Genomic DNA, 21,842 nt, shown 5'->3' on the forward strand with positions numbered 1-21,842 from the left:
ATTGGGCACGCTCTGAGCGCGCGCTGCTCGCGGAGGGAGCTGGAGCCCACTGGAGTGGGGAGCTGGCAGTCCGCCGAGTGGCGATGGCAGTTGCTGAGGACGAATCACCGGCGCCTCGTGGTTGGACAGGCGGGGTAAAACAAGCCCGCACGCGAGGGGCCCCTCCCTCTGCGCTCCACGATTCCTCACGACCGAGACAGCACATTGCTCCTTGCGGCTAGCCTTCGACGACGGTTGACCGGGGTGCGGGGTCTCATCGGGCTATTGGCTTGCCCCAGAGGCTTCCGCAGTACTTAAGCCCGGCCGTCCCCGCAGCCGCTGGACTTCATCCACTATCCCTCACACTCTTCTTTCCATTGATACCCATTTCCGCTTCGCTCTTCCTCAATCCTCTCCCACCATGACTTCCACCACTCTCCACACGCCGCACACCGGCAAGTACGAGCAGCCGACCGGCCTGTAAGTCCCCGTTGACACGATTGAGTTTGTCGCCGAGCTGACCCCGCCCCGCCTGCAGCTTCATCAACAACGAGTTCGTCAAGGGCGTCGACGGCCAGACTTTCGAGGTCATCAACCCCGCCACCGAGGAGGTCATTTGCTCCGTCCACGAGGCCACCGAGAAGGATGTCGACATTGCCGTCGCTGCGGCCCGCAAGGCCTTCGAGGGCGAGTGGAGGAAAGTCACTCCCCAGGAGCGCGGCAAGCTGCTCGTCAACCTCTCGATTAAGTTTGAGGAGAACATGGACCTCCTCGCTGCCGTCGAGTCGCTGGACAACGGCAAGTCCATCACCATGGCCAAGGCCGACGTGGGCAACTGTGCCGCGACCCTGAGGTACTACGGTGGCTGGGCGGACAAGATCCACGGCAAGGTCTGCGAGACCAACCTCGAGACTTTCTCGTACATCAAGAAGGAGCCTGTGAGTCTTCCTCGGCGCTGATTGGGTTCGCGGGAACTATTGCTGATAGAGCTGTGTAGATTGGTGTCTGTGGCCAGATTATTCCCTGGAACTTCCCCCTGCTCATGTGGGCGTGGAAGATCGGTCCCGCCATTGCGACCGGTAACACTGTCGTTATCAAGACTGCCGAGCAGACTCCCCTCTCCGCGCTGGTCGCCGCCAGCCTGATCAAGGAGGCTGGCTTCCCTCCGGGTGTCATCAACGTCATCTCTGGTTTCGGCAAGGTCGCTGGTCAGGCCATTGCCTCGCACATGGACGTTGACAAGATCGCCTTCACTGGTTCGACCGTCATTGGCCGTCAGATCCTGAAGTCTGCTGCTGGTTCCAACCTGAAGAAGGTTACTCTCGAGCTCGGCGGCAAGTCGCCCAACATCGTCTTCGAGGACGCCGATATCGACAACGCCATCTCCTGGGTCAACTTCGGTATCTTCTTCAACCACGGCCAGTGCTGCTGCGCCGGCTCCCGTATCTACGTCCAGGAGAGCATCTACGACAAGTTCCTGGCTCGCTTCAAGGAGCGCGCCCTCAAGAACGTTGTCGGCGACCCCTTCGACCAGGGCACTTTCCAGGGCCCTCAGGTCTCTCAGCTGCAGTTCGACCGCATTATGAGGTAAGCTCCAAGCGCCCTGCATTCCGAGGGAGCAAATCACTAATTGGCAACTAGCTACATTGAGCACGGCAAGAGCTCCGGTGCCACCTGTGAGACTGGTGGCAAGCGCAAGGGCGACAAGGGTTACTTCATTGAGCCCACCATCTTCTCCAACGTCACCGAGGACATGAAGATCATGCAGGAGGAGATCTTCGGCCCCGTCTGCGCCATTGCCAAGTTCAAGACCAAGGAGGATGCTATCCGCATTGGCAACAGCACCACTTATGGTCTGGCCGCAGCTGTAAGTTTTCACCGACGTCCTTTTAGCCTTCCCCGTATCACACCACATCACACCACCGCCCCCATACTTCTCCCCACGCCCCACCAGTTTCTCCCCTATCTCTTTCCCCAACCTGCTCCCCTGTTCCCGCTGCTCTGCCCCACTGCTGCCCGCCGATGACGGACATCTGGATATATGAATCTCCGACTGACCGCCGATCTCTTGCGTCATAGGTCCACACCACCAACCTGAACACCGCCATCGAGGTCTCGAACGCCCTCCGCGCCGGCACCGTGTGGGTCAACTGCTACAACATGCTGCACCACCAGCTTCCCTTCGGTGGCTACAAGGAGTCGGGTATCGGCCGCGAGCTCGGCGAGGCTGCCCTGGACAACTACGTCCAGACCAAGACCGTTTCCATCCGCCTGGGCGACGCTCTTTTCGGTTAAACAACAGATACCCCCCAAAAAGAAACAAAAGAAACGAAAAATTGCGGTATGGTTGAGTTATGATCAAGGCTCTTCCGTGGGAGGATACAGTTCGCCCCTGCTGGGGAGGCCGAAGGTTGGAAAGCCAGCGAAATTGAGCTTTGGTGCATTGAGCTGCTGCTAGTCTGTCATAGATTGCACGGCTGCGTTGCTAATTTGCGATTTGGGAGGTGCACATCTTTTCCACCACATATCCTGCTGGAGAGCGTCAGCCTTGTAGCTTTTCACTGTACATACTATATCCCAACCATACTTTATGTTGATGAGTATAAATGCCTTTCAATCACTTTCTCTTGGATGTTCCAAGGTGTGTTCGCTGTGCCGCATCCTGCGCTTCCCTGTGTCGCAAAGAGCGACCTTTGGATTGGTTTTTGTTGACGTACGTATGTGACAAAAAGGTCGATTCGAGCCCTGACTTTCCGCCACCGCCTCCGCCTCCGCCTCCGCCTGCGCCGCCGCCGCCGCCCCCACTCTTAGCCCGCTGCAGCAACGGATGAGAAATTCAATAAGGTAACGCACCAATCTCGCGGCGATGCGGCTTCGGGGCAGCGTACCCCGAGACGATGGCGAGACGCAAGCTGCTTTGTTATCCGGAGATGGCCGCGCAGTCCGAATGCCTTTCTCACCAGTTCAATTGGGGGATGAAAACGTTCAAGATTGCTATTAGGTACGGAGGGATTACGTAGAGGAGAGCAGACCGTCAATTACCCCGAGAAAATAGCAAGAGAAGACGAAAGGACATGAAAAGGACGTGTATACACCCGATCCTGATCGAATTGGCCACTGAAAAAAAAAAAAAGCATTCGGTATCGTACAATCTCTACCCTTTCCTAGACACCTGCAAGTACCTCGTTTCGTGGTCAACTTCTTGTGAGGCTGCGGAGCGCGGAGGACAGAAAGAGAGAACGATTGAAAGGCAAGTACAGCAACGAGACTAACAACAAAACGCCACGTAATGATGAACGCCCTTTCACTAACCGGTTCCATTGGTCAGATATTCGTCAAGAAGGGGAGGAAATAAGAAAAAGGAGGAAAAGAGGAGAGAGAGATTCTATGCTTTTGGACCCTCTCCACGATGCGGAATAGATGCAAATTGGTCGGTCGTCCACACCCCTTCCTCATTTTCCCTGCGAACAATCGCTCTCCCTCGTTTGACTTTTGATTAGCAAATTGCCGTCACCTCTGTCGCACCCCCCTCAAAGCCAGCCGAACGCAGAACCAACATCTCACATCCTCGCCGAATCCACGCTCCGATCCCTCTCATGCAGCGTCATCCTCACGGCATTCCTCGCCACCATCAGCCTGCCAATTTCCCACACGCCGTCCTCGGCCTGCTGGATGTAGTTGTTCCTGGCGCTATCCCTGCCACGCGTATCCTCCGGGTGCTGTGCCACCGCCTCGGCATCCACAACGACGACATCCACACCCTCCTTGGCAGCGACGCTGCGGCCATCGCGTCGGGCGCCGGCAAACAGGACAGTTTCATCGGGGCGGACGTCAATGCGCCTGAGGGCATCGGCGAAGCCATTGCTGCTCTCATTGTCGACGGAATTCTCGTCGAGGAGAGCGATGCGGTCAACGAAGTTGTCGAGGTAGAGGTGCTCGATGAGCCAGGCGGCCATGTCCTTGGTGCAGTGTGAGTTGGTGCTGTCGACGGCTATGACGATGCGCGCGGAGCGCTTGAGCAGCGAGCGCAGCAGCGGCAACACGCCGGGCGCCGGATGCAGCTGGGCATACAATGTCTTCTTGTAGAGGCGGAAGAGATCATCGATCTGGGCCGAGGCCTGTTCCGAGGTGAGGGTGTGAGGCACGGTGGAGAGGAGGGACTGGAGGAGCTGCTTCTGGTGGGCAGGCCAGGCCTCGTGGGCCTGCGGCGGGTGCGTGGAGCACAGGTCGCTGTAAGTGGATTGGAGGGTGGCATAGGGCGCATTGTGGGCGTCGGCGACGGCCTGCAGCAGGGCATCGGTGGCTACTGCAGTGGCGTCACGGTGGTTGTAGAGGGTCGTGTCGAGGACGAAGGCGAAGCAGGTTTTGGTAGTCAAGTACTCGCTAAAGAGCTCCAGCGGGCTGGCATTGGCGGTATGCTCGATGGTGATGGCGGGGGCAGCCATAGCTTGATCAGTATGGTCGGAATTGGAGGAAGGGTGAAGACTGTCGCGGCGAACAGTGGTGGCGGGCGAGGAAAGAGTGTTGGGGTGAGCTGGGAGCTTGAGGCCAGGGCCTGTGCCTTGAGCTGCTGCAGGTTGCGCAAGAGGCTGGGCAGCGTCCGGGGTCGGGGTGAGCACGTCTCCCATGGCTCCACGTGGGCTCGCCGGTTGGGCGATCTGCGCGGTGAGTTGCGAGTCTTGGGACATTGGGGAGGGCTTGGTCCGGCGTCGTTGCCTGTGTGTCCGGAAGTGCAGGAAGTGGACGAGCGGGGCGATGGACTTCGCCATTCAGCTTTTTGTACTGTGGCTTGGAGCACGGCTGGGGTAGGAAGCTGGCTAGCTCTGTGCAGGGATGGCGTCAGAAGGGGACACAGCGAACAACGTCGACTCTGGCTGGCAAGAACAGGGCGGCTAATCAGTCAAATACAGCGCGGCAAGGGGCATGGCGGTCGCGCGAGGAGGGCAGGCGGACGTTGCGGTCAGTGCAAAGTCCATCGCATGCGCACGTCAGGTGCTGCGTGGGATGCAACGGGTGACGACGACGAGTCGCGAGGCTGTGCCGCGGTGGAGCAGACGGTGGCCAAGCTGCCCGCCATCTGACCAGCGCGACTGTAGCTGTGTGGTCAGCTCTGGGCGCCGGCGCGCATCCCTTCAGCGCAAGCGGGGAGATCGGCATCCGGTGCTCGTGCGCGCTGCTGCAGGCCCGCCGCGCAGCTGGGCAGCATCTCAAGGGATGCAGGGCGAGGCGGTCTGGTGTTGGGAGATGCGACGCAGGAACGGCGAGAGGGAGTTGCAAAATATGGCCTCGGCGCCTGACTCGCGTGCCGAGGTTCGCTGCAGCTCTCCCCGCAAACGCCATCTACACCTCCCCATGGGGCAACCCTCGACGTCGGTGACATCGCCGCCCGCCCCATATCAAGTCGTGCGTGCTCTCTGGTGACCCTTACTCTCCGCGCTGCGTGCAATTGGTCTGTCTCATCGCGCCCGCCGCTCCACCATGACGAGCGCCCCGAAAATGAAGCAGCAGGCGCTCAGCGAGCAGCTCTCCAAGCCGCGCGAGGACCCTGGCATGTTTGAAAACATTCCCAAGATCCCCACAATAGCAGCCGACTCGGTTGGCCCGTACGTCAATCACCGCAACTGCCCCAGGCGTGCTCAGACGACTGACAACGCACCTCAGGAGAGCAAAGGACAAAGTGGTCATCATCACCGGTATGCACCGCTGCCTGCTGCTCCCTTCACATGCGCTGACTTTCCTCGAGGGGCCAATTCGCCGACTGGCATTGGCCGCGCATCGGCCCACCAATTCGCCCGCAACGCCGCCAAAGCAGTCTACCTGTGCGACTACAAGGATGAATTCCTAAGCGTGCACAAGCGGGAGATCAACCAACTCTATCCCGACGTCGACGTCCAGGTCCGCACTTTCGATGCTGGCGATGAGGCCTCGGTCAAGTCGGTGGTAGAGGATGCCCTGAAGCGCTACGGCCGCCTCGACGTCATGTTTGCCAACGCGGGCATTGTCGGCAGCACCAAGCCCTTCTACGACTGCACCGGCGAAGACTTCATGAAGGTGATGCGGACCAATGCCCTAGGGTAAGCCAAAGCCACTCGCTCAAATCTCGCCCCGCCTCACCTGTGCTCCAGCGTCTTCCTCGCCACCAAGTACGCCGCCAAAGCCATGCTCGTCACCTCGGCCGCGAAGCCCTACCCGGCCGGCTCCATCATCGGCACCGCCTCCGTCGCCGGCCTGCGTTCCAACGCCGGCGGGACCGACTACAGCGCGAGCAAGGCCGCCGTCGTGTCCATCATGCAGACGGCCGCCTACCAGCTGTCGGGCACCGGTGTCCGCTGCAACGCCATCTGCCCGGGTGTCATCGAGACGGGCATGACCAAGGCCATGTACGACGCCGCCCGCGCCCGCGGCACCGAGCGCAAGATCGGCCAGCTCAACCCGCTGCGCCGCGGCGCCGTCGCCGACGAGGTCGCCCGGGTCGCCCTCTTCCTCGCCAGCGACGAGGCTAGCTACGTCAACGGTCAAGCCTGGGCCATCTGCGGCGGCTTGAGCGCCGGCCATCCGTTCGTTCCGGGGAAGTTAGCGTAAGTAAAACACTGACCGGAGGATATGAGACTACAAATCTGTCGTGATCGCTTCCTAAAAGCACGGCGTTGAAAGCTTAGTACGCATGTAGTGACGTCTCTCATGGCTATTTTTTTTTCTTTCTTTTTTCCCTGTTCCTTGTTGTCAGATCGTATCGAGGAAAGAATAGGCGTGGAAAGTCTGGCGCACTACTATGTGCCGGCATGGCAAGCGTACCTGAAAGGCACATGCCGGGCCTAAATCGATGTAGTGCGTTTCTCCAACCACTGGTAGCCTCCCCGCAAGGAACAGTAGTCTGGAACGTCTTCTTTCGACGACATACCAAAAGCGGCCATAATCACGCGTGCTAGGAGAAGGATCCTCGGGACACGCCAAGACAGAGATCGGATTCCGTGGGGGCCAGAGGGCCATAGACCACGATGAGCCTGGGCCGGGGCCCGGAGGGGAAGACGAGGTCAGGCAAAAGATCAAACAGAACGAACCTTTTACCCGTCCCGGCGTGCCCTGTACGCGGTTAGTGTATATGCATGTCATACTGCGCTACAACACACACACCCCCAAATTAAACCCCTCCAACCAGCAAGCGCAACATGCCGTATTCCAGCCCCCACACAGCGGCCAGCGGATCTCAGCCCTGCGGCAAGGCTTCAGGCAACTGCTGCTACTGCTGATGTTCCTTCCGCCTGTTTTCTACCCCGGTCGCCGATGCACCGGAGAATTTCCTTCCGCGCTCGTGGCGCCCGGCGTGTGGGCGTGGCGTGCAGAAACAGGGCCGGAATGGAGATCCTGTTTCGTGCTGACGCTTGCTTACTATCCCTGACTTTGCTCCTCCGGTCCCTATCCTCTCACGCAACCCCGTTGGCATGACCTTGACGCTTGAACTTCTTTCCCTTCTCCCGGATGCTCCGGGAGCGCGGACCGTCACTTTATTTGGTGGTACGATGAGCGAGAGAGAGCTGACGGACGGGTGGAGAGGGGTCGGTTCCCCAGGCAGGAGGAGCTTCCTCCGCTGCCGTGTTCCCTGCCATCTTGCTCGTGTCATCTCTCCAGGAGCTCAGGGCCTGCAGAAAATTAGGCCCTCGGACTTAAGGTAGCTAGGCTCTCACCCGGAGGAAAGAGGTGAAGAGAATTCCTTGGTCTCTGCCCCATTCTCGGCAGTGGCACACGGATGGCCAGGTTTAGCGGGGTAGACATGTATGCACTCAGCCGCGTCTCTCCTCGGTGGGCCGAAAACAAGGCCTCCAGCAAGGACAAGGAAGCCGCGGCGGTGGAGACGGTCGGTATCGGTCTCACTTTTTTTTTTCTTCTTAGTGCATGAACAGCGGAGTGAGCAAGCCGCCCGCCACCTACCCTTGCCATCAGCTTCGCCGCTCGTAAAGAAACGTCTTTTTTGGTAACCGCGATTGCCGCTGCTGCGGTCCCATTCATGTCCAGTGTTTTTGCAATAGCTCGAGAGGAACATTGAGGGGGTGATTTCGTCAGTTTGCCGGGCTCACCAATAGAAGTCAGAGGCATGTAGGATTCGACTCATTTTGATATTCTACGCGAGCATTCAATGCTGCTTATGTTGTGTGACTCTCACCGAGCCTCCATTCCTTGAAGCCTTACAAGCGACTATTTGCTGCCCCCTTTCAGTTCCGCATGTGTCCTACATAATATGTGTTTGCCCAATGTTGTTGTCTTTTAGTTAGGCCAGAGCTGGAAATAATAAAAAAACCGAGACAAGCCGACGTAATCTCTGAATGATCAAGCGCTGCTCGAAGCCAAGAACGGCGTCCCAACGAAATGGAGCGTGGATAAAGAGATGCTCTGTGAAAGCGTATTCTTACAGACTGAAATATCCTCTGTACTGTGCTCTGCTCCCGTTAAGATATTACTTTGTTTTGTTACTTCTGCTCGCCGTAGCTGCTACAGGTAGTCGTGTGGAGGAATCCAAGACATTATTGGGTTGAGACATTAGAGCAAATAGAGGAAGGCAACTCGCGATGATGCTTAGGAGATAAAAGGCACGCTGGGAGGCCGTTGAGAGCAGGAAAGTGTTAAGAGAAAGGGTGATATCCGTAATCCAGTTAGCGCTTGTACATACCAAAACAAAATGGTGAGACCAAAGTAAGCTGAGCCAAAAGAATCAACTATTAAAAAGCAATCAAGGAAAGTGGAGATAAAGATGTGCATGAAACATGTCCATCTAAGGGGTGCGACAGAACTGAACGACTGACGTCGGGAAAACCAGATCGCGCGTGGGGCTATCTCATCCCTTTCTCAGCCTCTTCTCCACATCTGAGTCCGTAGCTGCAAGCCACTCGCTCTGTGCTACGACAGTCAGCAGGTGAGTCCGAAGAAAGCAACAGAGAAATGAAGGAAATTTCCTGATCCCTGACGAACGGGTAATGCCGTCTCTTTACATAGGAATGGCCGCCATGGGTCGCCCAAAAATAGTACGGTTGTGTTCCTCCAATCTCTGGAGCATTAAAGGAGCGTATTAAGATTAAATCTTTGCTGTAGAGCTGAGGTTTGTATGTGTGTGGGCGTGTGTGCCGGTAATGTCTCGGATAATGAGCCGTAGTCGAAATCTCTCCAACGCCAACGCTGGGTTCCAGACCATGAAGCGATTCCAAATACCCAAGGAAACGGAAAAAGCAAAAGAAAACAGACGGGAAATAGAGAGATGGATAGACCTGAACCGACGAGAAGGAGATGGATACGATGGAAACAATGGAAAAACTCGCGGATCGGCTCGCCTCCAAATCGAAAAAGCCGGGGTATATCCAAGAGGCACTTTTTAGGTGTTTGAACAGGTATGTAGCGAGATCAACAAAAAACCGAAAAGAAATAGCTTTTTGCGCCAAGTCAGATGTACCATAAACAGGCAACCAGGGCAGGAATACGCTTTCGTTTCCCGCATGGATCACGTTTCAATGTGCGCGGCAGATGCAGCCATGAGTAAGATATGAAAAAGCTCAAACGTAACAACGTTTCCACCAAACTACAGCAGATCATGCTTTAAAGTCACCGGGCGTCTGGTTGGCGAAGATGTAATTCTTCGGCTGCATCTCGCTCTGGCGTCTCGAGTTGGCCTGGCCCCCTTGAGCCGAGGAGCTATCAGGAGGGGAATACTGGTGGACATAAAAGTTCTGTTGCTGCATGCCCATGTGGTGCTGCATCGGGCCGTTGCCCATGTCAGGGGAGAATGCTATCGACGGCTTTGCGTAGTTCATCGAAGGGTCCTGGGCGAATTGCATCGGGTGTGCTAATTGCAAGTCGCCGTCCGCATTGACCATGGGCACGGCATATTGCATTGCTGCCATATCGTACGGGACCATTCCGCCTTCCGGAAGGGACGGCCGCCGCTGGGCTTGCTGCTGTAACATCAGCTGGCTGTGAGTATTCTCCATTGACTGGTGGTGGTGCAGGTGATGCTGCTGCGGGTGCAATTGCAATTGCGGGTGCGGGTGCGGTTGCGGCGGTGGTTGGTGCGGCTCTTCGGCCATGGATGTCTGCTGCGGAGTGAAGGCCGAGCGAGGAAAACTTTGCTGCTGGGCCGGTGCGGACTGCGGCGGCGTGTCTCTGACAAGCGACCCGTTGCTGACCCTTGCGCGGTGCCCGTGTCCGTATAGCGATGCAAGGGAGAGTGGGGTTTCGGGCGGCGAAGCGGTGGAGAAAGCGGCGGAGGTCGGAGCCATACTGTACAAGACACCTGCACCGTCTGCGCGACTGGTGGTATCCTGGTTGCTTGTTACATTGCTCTGCACATTACCGGGGCTTTGCCAAGACGGGAAGCGACCGGGTTCGCTTGGCGTGAGAGGAGTCGGCGGCGCCAGCGAACCAGTCGAGACCGGCGGACCGCTGATGCTTGGGCCGCCATAACTAGAAGTTGCGAACTTCGGCGAAACAGCGGCTTCAGCGAAGGTGAAATGCATCGGTGAGCGCTGAGCGGAGCCGGTATTGGCCTTCTGGATGCGGCCGCCATTCACTAGACCAGTCGAACGAATCCTACGGAGCGTGTGATCGGCCTTCAGGTTGTGGTTGTTGGTGCCAGGGGAAGAAGGCATGCCCGCACTGTAGGATGCACTGCGAAGGGCGGCCTGACCAAGAGCCGCGGGACGGGGCCGCTGCCTCCGCGCAGCGATGCTCGATGGCTGGTCGGGTTGTTTGAAGCCCGCATCGCTGTTCGATTGGCCCTGGAGCTCGACGTTGCCCATCGATTGGGCGAGAGCTGTAGCAGGGGAATCGCGGCGGTGCAGCGCTTCGTCGGAAAATGCGAAGGGCTGGTTGAAATCGGGCTGGCTGAACTGGTACATGGACGACTCGCTCGGGTCGGCTGCGGTCGATATCAAAGTCTGATTCGACGTGTTGCTCTGCTGGTAAACGCTCTGCGGCTGGAAATGGTTCGCCATCCACTGACCCCCCGGGCCAGGCACGCTGCCGCTGATCGATCCTTCTTGGGAATCCTCGCGCTGGTTGTCCATCCAGCCTGATTGCACAGATGTGGCCGACGAGCCGCCGTTCTGAATCGATTGGCCTGCCGAAAAAGGCGAGGTTTCTGTCGATGCGGTGGCCCGCGCATGGTTGCCCGAGAAGGAGGCGGGAGCGGAGGATGCGAGCGTGTTGAAATCGAAATGGTCGGCTCCAAAATCGCCCAAACCGTCTCCAAAGGGATCCGAGCCTGGGAAATCGGCGAATGCAAAGTGCGAGTCACCACCCATGGAGTGGGGGATGTTAGAGCCGTCGAATGAAACGAAGGGGTCCGTCGGCTGGAGGCCAGAGGGCATTCCGTTCGCACTGCTCACCTGCACCGGGTAGCCCGCATTGACCAGCGATTGCATGACGGCGTCGTACGAACCAGGCTGGGTGGACTCGGAAATTGAGGAAAGGACGTGGCCGTGGCCGGAGGAGTAGTCTTGAGGGGGCATTTGTGGGGCCATCATTTCTGGGGCCTGCTGCACCGCGAAACCATTCCCGGGCAACGACGACGAACTCATATCCGGCGGGCCGTACGAAAACTCGGGCCTCTGGGGTTGCGACTGCGGCGCGCTCTGGGGAGCGGGCTGCATCTGGCTGTGCATGGGTATTTGTTGCTGCGGCATCTGCGGCTGTTGCTGGGGTGGTTGTTGTTGTTGCTGCTGCTGCTGCTGCTGCTGCTGCTGTTGCGAGGGCTGCTGTTGCTGCTGCTGCATCTGCAACTGCATGTTGTACTGCGCCATCTGCTTCTTCATGTCCTGCTTGACCTTGGCCCTGCGGTTCTGGAACCAATTCTGCACGGTCGTGTTAGCAATGGTGGGCGAGGCGCTCGCAGGGACCGGGCGCGTACGTTGATTTTCTCGAGAGGCACGCCGAGCGACTCGGCGAAACCCTTCTTGGTGGTGGTGCTCGGCTTGTGCTGCTGCTGGAAGTGGGCTTCGAGGATGTCATGTTGCTCTTTCGTGAGGCGCGGCTTGACTTCCTGGCAGACAGGGTGAACAGGCGGTTGGTGAAGCCGGACGTTTTGTTCGGAGGTTACTTTAAGCAGGGTGTGCGGATGCGGGTTGGGCGGGTGCGAGGCGGCGTCGCCCGGCTGCTGCGCATTCGCATAGGGCGGCATTGCTGGCGGGTAGCGGTCCATGGCGGCGCGTGGAGGGCGTGGTGGGAGCGGGCGCTCGAGCGCGGCGCGCGGCGAGAGGGACTCGGAGGGCGAGGACGGGAGAGAACGAACGACGGTGGTTAGGACGTTAGAGACAGAAGCTGAAGGCAAGGCATGGACAGAGGCAAGCGAGCGTGGAGGCGTGGGCCGGCGGGTGGGCAGCGGACGGAGGAGGGAAGGGAGGGATTAGGGCGACTGCAGAGGCGATGGCGGACTCGGTTCGCTGGTTACAGAGCTGCGGGCCGCTGGGGGAGCACGGGGGACAGGACTTGAGTAGGGAGGGCCCTGGGCGCGCGACGCACGGATTGGCTGCTCGGAGCCGACAGAGACAGCGACGCATGTCTGCTAAGAATAATCCGCGCTGCATGAGAAGCGCGCGCCGTCAGCCCAGCGCAGCCAGTCATCCGACCGCGGCCGGTTATCGCGCAGCTGGCCAGGCCCGCGGCGTGCTGACGCCCTGGTGCAGCAGCGCTGTGTGCCTGCGGGCGGCGCTGGGGGCGATGCGCTGGCGCTGGCTCGGTGCCTCGCCCGGAGAGGGCCTCCGACGCGCCCTGATCTGGACCCACGCGGCTACGGCTCCCGGCCTCTGGCTCCCCTGGGCGGCGGCGACGACGCTGCTGGATCACCGCTCCCGCCGCCCTGACCCGCAGCGGCCCCTGGCGCGGCTGATCACCAGGGAGGCTGGAGGCTGGCAGCCTTCACGCAGAGGCAGAGGGCTGCGGGCTGCCAGATGACGCTGCGCTGCGCCGGCAGCCATCGATCGCAGGAGGGCCGTGGTGCATGCTACTCGTAGCCGCCCGCACAGGCCGGGGGTTCGCCTCTCCACCGCCTAGCCCGCCGCGTGATTGGCCTCAGCCTTAGCCCGGCGGGCGTGGAGTTGACGCTGCGCTCTAGCGTCCCTTCCGCAACCGCCCTGCGCCTGCCAGCCCTCACGCGTGACGCTGTCTTTCCACATGCCTCTAGGCGGACCCTGCCTCCAGCGCACGCCGTACCTGAGCCGACCCGGCCGCGCGCCGCTGCACCTGCGCAGGCAAGCCGGGCGATCCACATCAAACCGCGCTGAATAAGGCGGCATAGCCTCCTCTGTGCAACCCCACCGCTGCCGTTCTGATGCAGCCCTCAGGGGCGCAGTGAGGCCTTGCCGCTGGATCTCGGGAGAGCCAGCGTGAGCCGTACCTTGCAGCTCGACGCCAAGTGCGACCGCGAACCGCTGTGAAGATGATGATATGAACACGACGATCTGCGGAGATGCCATCATGCCTCCGTACGTGGCCGCCGCCCCGCCCGTCGTGTCCCAGCTCTCCACGTCACGCACCACCGAGACCGCACCTCGTCCCTCGCGCGTCTAACGTCGGACTCGCCCGCCATGACAAAGCCCTTCTTATAACGTGTCACCGCTCTTGCAAAAAGCCTTCTCATGATCTATACATTTCTGCCTAAAGCAAGGAGGCTCCGTCCAATTGCCCCTCGCTGTCGACGCCGCCTTCCCATGATGTCAACGCAATGCGCTGCAACCCTTCTAGAAAATCTGCTGAAGGATTCTAATGCAATGCAACCCAGGCGGAATCAGAGCTTATCAGCACCACCAAGAGCGCGAGAGGAGTGTTGTGCTGCAGTGGGCGAATCCCGGCCGCTGCCGTGCGCCGTCTTCCTCTCTATTCTTGCAAGGCGTCGGAGATTTCAATGCTGATTCGGCCGCTCTCGTTGTCGTACGCCTTGAGCGTGACACTTCGCATATCGCGCACGATCCAGTCCGCGCCGGCTTCCTTCAGCTGATCAACTGTGTGCGTTGTCGCCAGTGCCACCACCTTGAAACCAGCAGCTTTGCCGGCTTGCACGCCGGCCGGAGCGTCTTCGAAAACCAGGACGGGCTCGCCGGGCGCGACTCCCAGCATTGAGTGGCCGAGCAGGTAGCACGCAGGATCTGGTTTGCCGTTCTCAACCATCTCGGCGCAAACCAGGTTCTTGGGGTGCGCCAGCTTCATGACGTCCAGCCAGCCAGTCGCGAGGGGCCGGGTGCCGGAAGTCACAATAGCCCAGCGAGCTCCGACCTCCTCGAGTCGGTCGAGGAACGTGCGAGCGCCTGGGATCTCCACGGCGTCTCGGCCAAATTCCTTCGGGATGAGGCCCTCAACATGGCAAACATCTGCAAGCAGAAGAAAGAGAGTCAGCACCAAGGCCCAATGGCTCTGCGTTTGGCCGTAGAGAATCCTAGTCCCGGAGCACAGGGAGGTGAAGCGTTCGTCCGAACGAGGAAGCACAGGAAACCAGCGCGACAATCCTGTGGGGACACGATCTTCGTCTCCCCACGTGCAAGCATGTCGAGATCGTACGGTGGTTCATGGAAAACGTTCGGTCAGGGGCAACTCACGCTCCCAGGTTGCCAAGCTCGGATCGTAGAGCTTGAGCACGTCTATCGAGCGACGTCCGTGAGACGTTGCCAGGATGACATTCGGATCCACGCCGAGCTGCTTTCCGAGCCTATTTCACTCAATAAGCTTCTGGATATTGCGGGTGTGGCGCTGGGCTAGGGACGGTTGATGATTTCTGCCAGATCCGACTCCCGGAGAATTTTTCACACTCACTTGTGCCAGTGCTTGACAATTGCGTCCGTTGAATCTATAATTGTCCCGTCGAGATCACTCAAGCTGTCGGGCCATAGTCAGCAATGCTATAGGCATGGTAATCTCTCCTGGTGGGGAGCGAAATTAAGCCTTACACTCCGGCGAAAGGGTGTACCTCGGCCGGTGCCGAGAACTTGGGTTCCTCCTGAATGTGCGGCATGATTCTGTACAGACAAAATTAGAATGGTGCGAAAGGAGCAGGGAACGCGAAAAGGGCGAGGGGTGGTGGAGATATACGTATCCTGGAGGTCGAGTCGGCGCCGAAGGCGGTCGGATGGCTTCCTCGTTGGGGTTGGGCAGCCGCAATGGTCCGAAATTCACGTGACAGAACCCAGACGGGCGAACGGTAGTAACTTAAAAATCAGACTGGGCTTTAGAAAGTACATGTCGTGCCGCTATAGTGCTGGCCAGGGGGTAGTAATTGAAGCAGAGATATAGATGTAGACGTATAATAAACGATTAACTTAAGCCATCTCCGTGTACGCCGCGCAGGAGGCGCACAAGTTTAACTATTCCACAGCGGCGGGTGAGCCATCATCGCGACTCATTTTGGCAAGTATAATTTCGTTACATGGGTATGTGAAGCGGTTGTCCAGACGCATATGTTGAATTAATAATTACACAGAAGCGTCCGGACGATAGCTTCGACTGCCTACATAAGTCGAGTGCGGTTCCTCGCAAAATATAATTGTGAAGGATCGTTGTCTTAGAGACGGCGTGACGGTAAGGATAGTACGTACCATAACGGCGACCCACCCAGGGATTAGCCGATGCTTTGCCGCGAAATCTTGGCGCGCCGCCCGCTTCCCAAAATTTCCTGACGGACTTGCGAGCGGAGATAGAGCAACATTCACAACCTCACCACAACTCACTATGAAAGTCGGCAGTATGTTCCTTAAGATCGCGTTTTTTACACGGTGCTGACCATATGCAGAGCCCCAGTCGAAGCGCGTTCCGGTGCGTCTCCGGCACAAAATCGAGAAGAAGTCGGCGGCGAAGCAACGGAAGGCCAAAAAGGAAGCAAAGCAGGTACAGAAGCTCTACACATCTGTCTTGTTGTAACCGCATGCTTACAGCAGCCTAGAATCCCGAATGGCGCTCCAAGCTGAAGAAGGACCCTGGCATCCCGAACCTTTTCCCGTACAAGGACAAGATTTTGGCCGAGATTGAGGAGAAGAAGCGCTTGAAGGAGGAGGAGCAACAACGCAAGCGCGAGGAAGCGAAAGCACGCAGGGCAGTGAAGGGCAAGAATGCCGAGGTCGCTGAGGAGGAGGAAGATATGGACGACGTGAAGGACGGCGAAGATATGATTGACTACGAGGCCTCTGACGACGATGCCATGGATGAGGTATGTGCTGCCAGCGCGCACTCAAAGTCATTGCTAATCCGCCTGCAGGACAACTCCTCTAACCCTATGGCTGCTCTCCTCGCATCCGCTAAAGCCCGCGCCGCTGAGTACGAAGCAGAGCACGAGGACGATGTGATGGAGGAGGATGACGATGGTTGGACGGCAACAGGTGAAGACAAGAACTCGGCAGCGACGGCGCGCAAGGATTCTTCGAGGAAGGCATTCGACAAGATCTTCAAGCAGGTGGTTGAGGCAGCAGATGTTGTCCTTTATGTCTTGGATGCTAGGGATCCGGAAGGCACAAGGTCCAAGGAAGTGGAGCGGCAGGTGATGTCCGCTGCGGCTGACAAGCGTCTGATCCTCATTCTGAACAAGATCGACCTCGTTCCGCCCCCAGTCCTGAAAGGCTGGCTGACCCACCTTCGCCGCTACTTCCCTACGCTTCCACTTCGCGCATCCAATCCGGCACCGAACGCGAAGACTTTCGACCACAAACAGCTTACTGTCAAGGCAACCTCGGAAGCCCTTTTCAAGGCTCTCAAGTCATACGCTCAGTCTAAGCAGCTCAAGCGATCCATCTCTGTAGGCGTTATCGGGTACCCCAACGTCGGCAAGTCTTCCGTTATCAACGCCCTGACTTCCAGAATCGGTAACCGGCAGGCAGCTTGCCCAACCGGTGCCGAGGCTGGTGTTACCACGAGCCTGCGCGAGGTCAAGCTCGATAACAAGCTCAAGCTTCTCGATTCGCCTGGCATCGTCTTCCCTTCGTCGAGCGCCGGCTCAAAAGCGCACAAGGCGGAGGAGCAAGCTCGTCTCATTCTGCTTAACGCCATTCCGCCCAAGGAAATTGACGACCCTATTCCGGCAGTCAGCCTTTTGGTCAAGAGAATGTCGCAGAACGAAGAAATGTTCAACAAGTTGCTCGCCGTGTACGAGCTTCCTGCGCTCATGTCCTCGGGCGACATCACCAATGACTTCCTTATCCACGTCGCTCGCAAGCGTGGCAGGCTCAGTCGCGGCGGTGTTCCCAACCTCCATAGCGCCGCGCTTGCTGTCATCACCGACTGGAGAGACGGCAGGATTCAGGGTTGGATGGACGCCCCTATCTTACAGGTCGCAAATGTCTCGATGCCCAATGCGCCTGCTCCTGAGGCTGGCGCTGCGCCGGTGGGTGACCAGAAGGAGATCGTCAAGGAATGGGCTGCAGAGTTCAAACTTGACGGTCTTTGGGGCGATGGAGAAAGCACCGAGGCTATGGAATCTTGAAAAAGGTGAACCAGTCAGAGGTCAATAAGAGTTATAAAAGGTGTTTGGCGTACTTTGGAATGGTCTCGCGCGGTCTTGACTGGGATAATGTCTTCGAAATACCAAAGACCAAGATACTTAAGAGACGTTGCATGCAGTGCCTTTACGGGCTCCAGGGCTCTGCAAGCTGAATGATAGAGTTTTATGGCATTCGCCAACTGTGGCCTTGACGAGCGAAGCGGAACGCAAAACCGGTATATTCGCGTAGCAATCCCAAGACAAAATTTGCTTCTCCGTAAAGGCATGAGATAGAATCAAGACAAACGTTTCTCAAAGTTGCAACACCCTTCGAGTCGTACCTTTACTTCCTACAGAGGTTTGGTCTCCTGTCTCCAGCTGGTTCCCCGGTGGAAGAACAACTCACCGCACCTGCAGGTCAATGATTCGTTTTCCCACCAACTTTGTCTCGAGCTACAAAGTAATTGAGTGTCCGTGTTGGTGTTTTGCGAGGATTTTAGTTGGCTTAAATAGGGAGTTCAAACCATCGTTTGTATCCCACATCTACGCTTATAGGCACGAAGGATCAACCCTAATGCGGCAGTGAAGGAGACCAATCGATGTGTCGAGAATTGCAGTGAGTTCGGAACGCACGCCGGCCGGGGGTTTGTGTGGGGAACGCCGATGTTCGGGGGCGCGCGAGGGTGCGCAGAAGTGGCGAAGCCGACGGTAGCCGCCCGCAAGGCCAGAGCTTCCTCACCTTTCTGGTCACTTAATTAACCATCCGCCTCGCGACTGAATTGGCTCACGTCCATACCGTCACTCGCGTCTCTGACCTGTCACTGCCTGCTTTGACAATGGCTGCGCCGAAGGGAGGTATGCAGAGCTTCGCCCAGCTCAGGTCGTGCCCGCGACCCCGCATCAACACGCCGCAATGGCCCTCGCGCGTCGCTTCCAGGAAGATGGGCCATTTGGCTACCTTCAAGGTGCCTGCCGTCAACAACGAGCCCAACGTTCGTTCCCAGCTCCTCGCCTGTCAATTGTCGCCGTTGCTGATCATTCGCTGTAGCAACACTATGCCAAGGGCTCCGTCGACCGGAAGAAGCTCGAGGAGGCGTTTGAGAGGATGAGGAAGCAGGGCCCCGTCGAGGTGCCTGTCTATGTCGGCGGCAAGGAGGTAATTACTTGCGACGATTGGTTCTTCCTACTCGCGGCTGACCCTTTGCAGATCAAATCGTCCGCTGTCCACACTCAGAACAACCCGTCGTCCCACGCCGAACCCGTCGCTCGCTTTTCCAACGCCACCACCGCCAATGTCACCACTGCCATCGACTCTGCCCTGAAGGCCAAGACTTCCTGGGAGTCTCTTTCCTTCGCCGACCGTGCTGCTGTTTTCCTGAAGGCTGCCGACCTGGTCTCGACGAAGTACAGATACGATATCATGGCCGCGACCATGCTGGGCCAGGGCAAGAACGCATGGCAGGCTGAGATTGACTCTGCTGCTGAGCTTTGTGACTTCCTCCGCTTCAACGTCCAGTACGCTCAGGAGACTCTGGCCAGCCAGCCGGTCCACCACTCTCCCGGTGTCTGGAACCGCGTCGAGTACCGCCCGCTGGAGGGTTTCGTCTACGCCATCACTCCTTTCAACTTCACTGCCATTGCCGGTAACCTTCCCTGCGCTCCGGCATTGATGGGCAACGTTGTAGTCTGGAAGCCTTCTCCCTCCGCCATGGCCTCGAACTGGCTTCTCTACAAGATTCTGCTCGAGGCTGGCCTGCCCCCTAACGTCATTCAATTCGTGCCCGGCGACGCCCAGGAAGTCACCAAGGTCGTTCTTGGCCACAGAGAATTTGCTGCCCTCCACTTCACCGGTAGCACCCAGGTCTTCCGCAGCTTGTATGGTCAGATTGCCTCTGGAGTTGCCGATGGCACCTACCAAGGCTACCCGCGCATCGTTGGTGAGACTGGTGGCAAGAACTTCCACCTGATTCACCCCTCTGCCAACGTCGAGAACGCTGCCAAGCAGACCGTGCGTGGTGCTTTCGAATACCAAGGCCAGAAGTGCAGCGCCACCTCCCGCATCTACGTCCCCAAGTCCCTTTGGCCCGCTTTCAAGGAAATTCTCGTCGCTGAGACCTCTGCTCTGAAGATCGGTGACCCCGCCGATTTCTCCAACTTCTGCGGCCCCGTCATCCACGAGGCTTCGTTCAAGAAGCTGTCCGGCGTCATCGATGAGGCCAAGAACGACTCCGAACTGGAGCTGCTCGTCGGCGGCAAGTACGATGGTAGCAAGGGCTACTTCATCCACCCGACCGTTTACGCTACTAACAACCCCGCCCACCCGCTCCTCAGCCGCGAGCTCTTCGGCCCTATCCTCGTCGCCCACGTCTACGATGATGCTGCCCCCGATGCCTTCTCTAAGATTTGCCAGACTATCGACCGGACTACCGCCTACGCCCTTACCGGCGCCGTCTTCGCTCAGGACAGGGAAGCCATCCGCTTCGCCGAGGAGGCCCTCAGGAACTCTGCTGGTAACTTCTATGTCAACTGCAAGAGCACCGGTGCCGTCGTCGGCCAGCAGCCTTTCGGTGGCGCTCGTGCCTCGGGCACCAACGACAAGGCTGGCAGCGCCAACCTGATCAGCCGCTTCGTCAGCATGAGGGCGATCAAGGAGGAGTTCCTGCCTCTTGAGAAGGTTCCTTACCCTAGCAACGAGGTGTAAGCAGCTTCGGAACTTATGGAGCATAACATGCAAAGCTTGATTGGTTTAGAAATTCCGTTGGCGTTAATGAAGGATGAGGGAAATAGGCGCTGGGAGGTCAGCAGCCCCCAGGCAGTCAAAGGACAATGCAAAAGAAGCATTTGGAAATTCACTTAGACAAAAAATGACAAGATACATTATGATACGGAAAAATCCTAGAAGTCCTCCAATATGTGTTATGCTAATGTGAGACTACTCATCGCCGTAGAGTATTCTCTCATGTTTGTCGGCAAAACGATAACTTATACAGGTGGACATTGAAGCGGAAGGCTAGAGTGAACAATACCAGGCTTTTAGTCCAGGAAGTAACAATAGTGCTTACCACGTCAGGCGGAAACATTCCACGCCTCAATAATATTCGGTATTGGTGAGTAATTGAAGTTGCCGTCCGGACTTCAGTGTAGAATTGTAAATTCCCCATTTACGTCCGGACAATCGCTTCAACTGCTCGCGTGAGGAGCTTTAAATCTGCCGACACTTATTTGTGGGTGGTGGGGTTCATAGGATAGTACGCATTATCGATAAGGAGCTCGGGGGTTTGATGATGCAATTGGACCCTTACAAATCAGCATGCTCGGCCTCGGACGTTGAACACGCGCTCACGAATGCTTCATAGTTGATTACTATCACCTCATAGTTTACTCCGCATTACATGCTCGAAGCTACTTATAAGGGCCCGGTGCCGCCGCCCGCATTCAATTGCTCTCCACAACAATACCCCGCTTCTTCTCAGCTACCAGCAGCTACCCGCAAAACTCCCCAACCAACCGCTCTCTAACCACCAGAAGACCTTACAAGTTACAAGCCTCAAACCAGGAGCACACAAAATGTCGAAGCTTGTAGCCGTCATCGCAGGCGTGGGGCCAGGCACGGGCGGCGCGGTAGCCCGCAAGTTTGCGTCACTCTACCCGGTCGTGCTGCTGGCACGTAATCCGGACAACTATGACAGCCTCGTCAAGGACATTAACGGCGCCGGCGGCAAGGCCATCGGCATCTCGACCGACATTGCCGACGCCAAGAGCGTGAAGGCCGCCTTCGACAAGATCGGGAGTGAGTTTGGCGGTGATTACGCGCTGGCTGTACGTCCTCTCACAGCTGACTTGCATCCGCTTGTGTGCTCCAGAGACTGACCTTGTGGGTTACAGGCCGCCATCTTCAACGCCAGCGGACGCTTCGTGCGCAAGCCGTTTCTCGAGCTGAGCGAGGATGAGTTCAACGCCGGGCTCGACGTGTCGGGCAAGGGCGCCTTCCTGTTCGCACAGGCGACGCTGCCGCGGCTGGTCAGCGCGGCGCCCCACTCCAAGCACCCGCCCTCGCTCATCTTTACTGGCGCCACGGCCTCTGTCAAGGCCAATGCACAGATGGCGTCGTTTGCCACGGGCAAGTGGGCCTTGAGAGCCCTGTCGCAGAGCTTGGCCAAGGAGTTTGGCCCGCAGGGCGTGCACGTCAGTCACGCCATCATCGACGGCGTCATTGACATTCCCAGGACGAAGGAGTATTTAAAGGATGCGCCGCCGGATGCAAAGATCAGTGCTGATGGGGTAGGTCCTCAACCGCTGAATTGTACATGCGTTGGTGAGCTGACTTGCGTTTCCAGATTGCGGATGCCTATTGGCACCTTCACACACAGCCCAGAACTACCCTCACGTGGGAGATCGATATCAGACCATATGTGGAGAAATGGTAGTT

At 57.8% G+C, this 21,842-nt stretch overlaps 8 protein-coding genes across 8 annotated transcripts; 5 read left to right on the top strand and 3 right to left on the bottom strand.

Moving 5' to 3' along the window:
* Positions 1–400: 400 nt before the first annotated feature.
* Positions 401–2,274, top strand: LTHEOB_9139 (Aldehyde dehydrogenase; the record flags this gene model as incomplete). Its single annotated transcript, XM_035518694.1, has 5 exons — positions 401–459; positions 518–917; positions 977–1,566; positions 1,621–1,846; positions 2,059–2,274. 5 exons carry the CDS (start codon positions 401–403, stop codon positions 2,272–2,274), a joined length of 1,491 nt encoding a protein of 496 aa, XP_035369169.1.
* A 1,265-nt stretch (positions 2,275–3,539) lies between these two features.
* LTHEOB_9140 (Had-superfamily subfamily variant 1) lies at positions 3,540–4,667 on the bottom strand (the record flags this gene model as incomplete). Its single annotated transcript, XM_035518696.1, has 1 exon — positions 3,540–4,667. One exon carries the CDS (start codon positions 4,665–4,667, stop codon positions 3,540–3,542), a length of 1,128 nt encoding a protein of 375 aa, XP_035369170.1.
* Positions 4,668–5,457: 790 nt separating this feature from the next.
* Positions 5,458–6,638, top strand: LTHEOB_9141 (3-oxoacyl-(acyl-carrier-protein) reductase; the record flags this gene model as incomplete). Its single annotated transcript, XM_035518697.1, has 5 exons — positions 5,458–5,582; positions 5,641–5,672; positions 5,723–6,053; positions 6,105–6,557; positions 6,620–6,638. The coding sequence occupies 5 exons, from the start codon at positions 5,458–5,460 to the stop codon at positions 6,636–6,638; spliced, it is 960 nt and encodes a 319-aa protein (XP_035369171.1).
* A 2,916-nt stretch (positions 6,639–9,554) lies between these two features.
* LTHEOB_9142 (Homeobox domain-containing protein) lies at positions 9,555–12,160 on the bottom strand (the record flags this gene model as incomplete). Its single annotated transcript, XM_035518698.1, has 2 exons — positions 9,555–11,813; positions 11,870–12,160. 2 exons carry the CDS (start codon positions 12,158–12,160, stop codon positions 9,555–9,557), a joined length of 2,550 nt encoding a protein of 849 aa, XP_035369172.1.
* A 1,673-nt stretch (positions 12,161–13,833) lies between these two features.
* LTHEOB_9143 (Glycerol-3-phosphate phosphatase) lies at positions 13,834–14,962 on the bottom strand (the record flags this gene model as incomplete). The annotated part of the gene is made up of 4 exons (XM_035518699.1): positions 13,834–14,324; positions 14,550–14,659; positions 14,764–14,826; positions 14,898–14,962. The coding sequence occupies 4 exons, from the start codon at positions 14,960–14,962 to the stop codon at positions 13,834–13,836; spliced, it is 729 nt and encodes a 242-aa protein (XP_035369173.1).
* Positions 14,963–15,675: 713 nt separating this feature from the next.
* LTHEOB_9144 (Nucleolar GTP-binding protein 2) lies at positions 15,676–17,416 on the top strand (the record flags this gene model as incomplete). The annotated part of the gene is made up of 4 exons (XM_035518700.1): positions 15,676–15,688; positions 15,737–15,831; positions 15,887–16,150; positions 16,199–17,416. The coding sequence occupies 4 exons, from the start codon at positions 15,676–15,678 to the stop codon at positions 17,414–17,416; spliced, it is 1,590 nt and encodes a 529-aa protein (XP_035369174.1).
* Positions 17,417–18,249: 833 nt separating this feature from the next.
* LTHEOB_9145 (Delta-1-pyrroline-5-carboxylate dehydrogenase protein) lies at positions 18,250–20,114 on the top strand (the record flags this gene model as incomplete). Its single annotated transcript, XM_035518701.1, has 3 exons — positions 18,250–18,405; positions 18,462–18,569; positions 18,621–20,114. 3 exons carry the CDS (start codon positions 18,250–18,252, stop codon positions 20,112–20,114), a joined length of 1,758 nt encoding a protein of 585 aa, XP_035369175.1.
* Positions 20,115–20,980: 866 nt separating this feature from the next.
* LTHEOB_9146 (Short-chain dehydrogenase/reductase SDR) lies at positions 20,981–21,840 on the top strand (the record flags this gene model as incomplete). Its single annotated transcript, XM_035518702.1, has 3 exons — positions 20,981–21,232; positions 21,299–21,694; positions 21,751–21,840. The coding sequence occupies 3 exons, from the start codon at positions 20,981–20,983 to the stop codon at positions 21,838–21,840; spliced, it is 738 nt and encodes a 245-aa protein (XP_035369176.1).
* Positions 21,841–21,842: the final 2 nt, after the last annotated feature.

The sequence above is a fragment of the Lasiodiplodia theobromae genome (assembly GCF_012971845.1).
Source record: "Lasiodiplodia theobromae strain AM2As chromosome Unknown scaffold_30, whole genome shotgun sequence".
Taxonomy (NCBI): domain Eukaryota; kingdom Fungi; phylum Ascomycota; class Dothideomycetes; order Botryosphaeriales; family Botryosphaeriaceae; genus Lasiodiplodia; species Lasiodiplodia theobromae.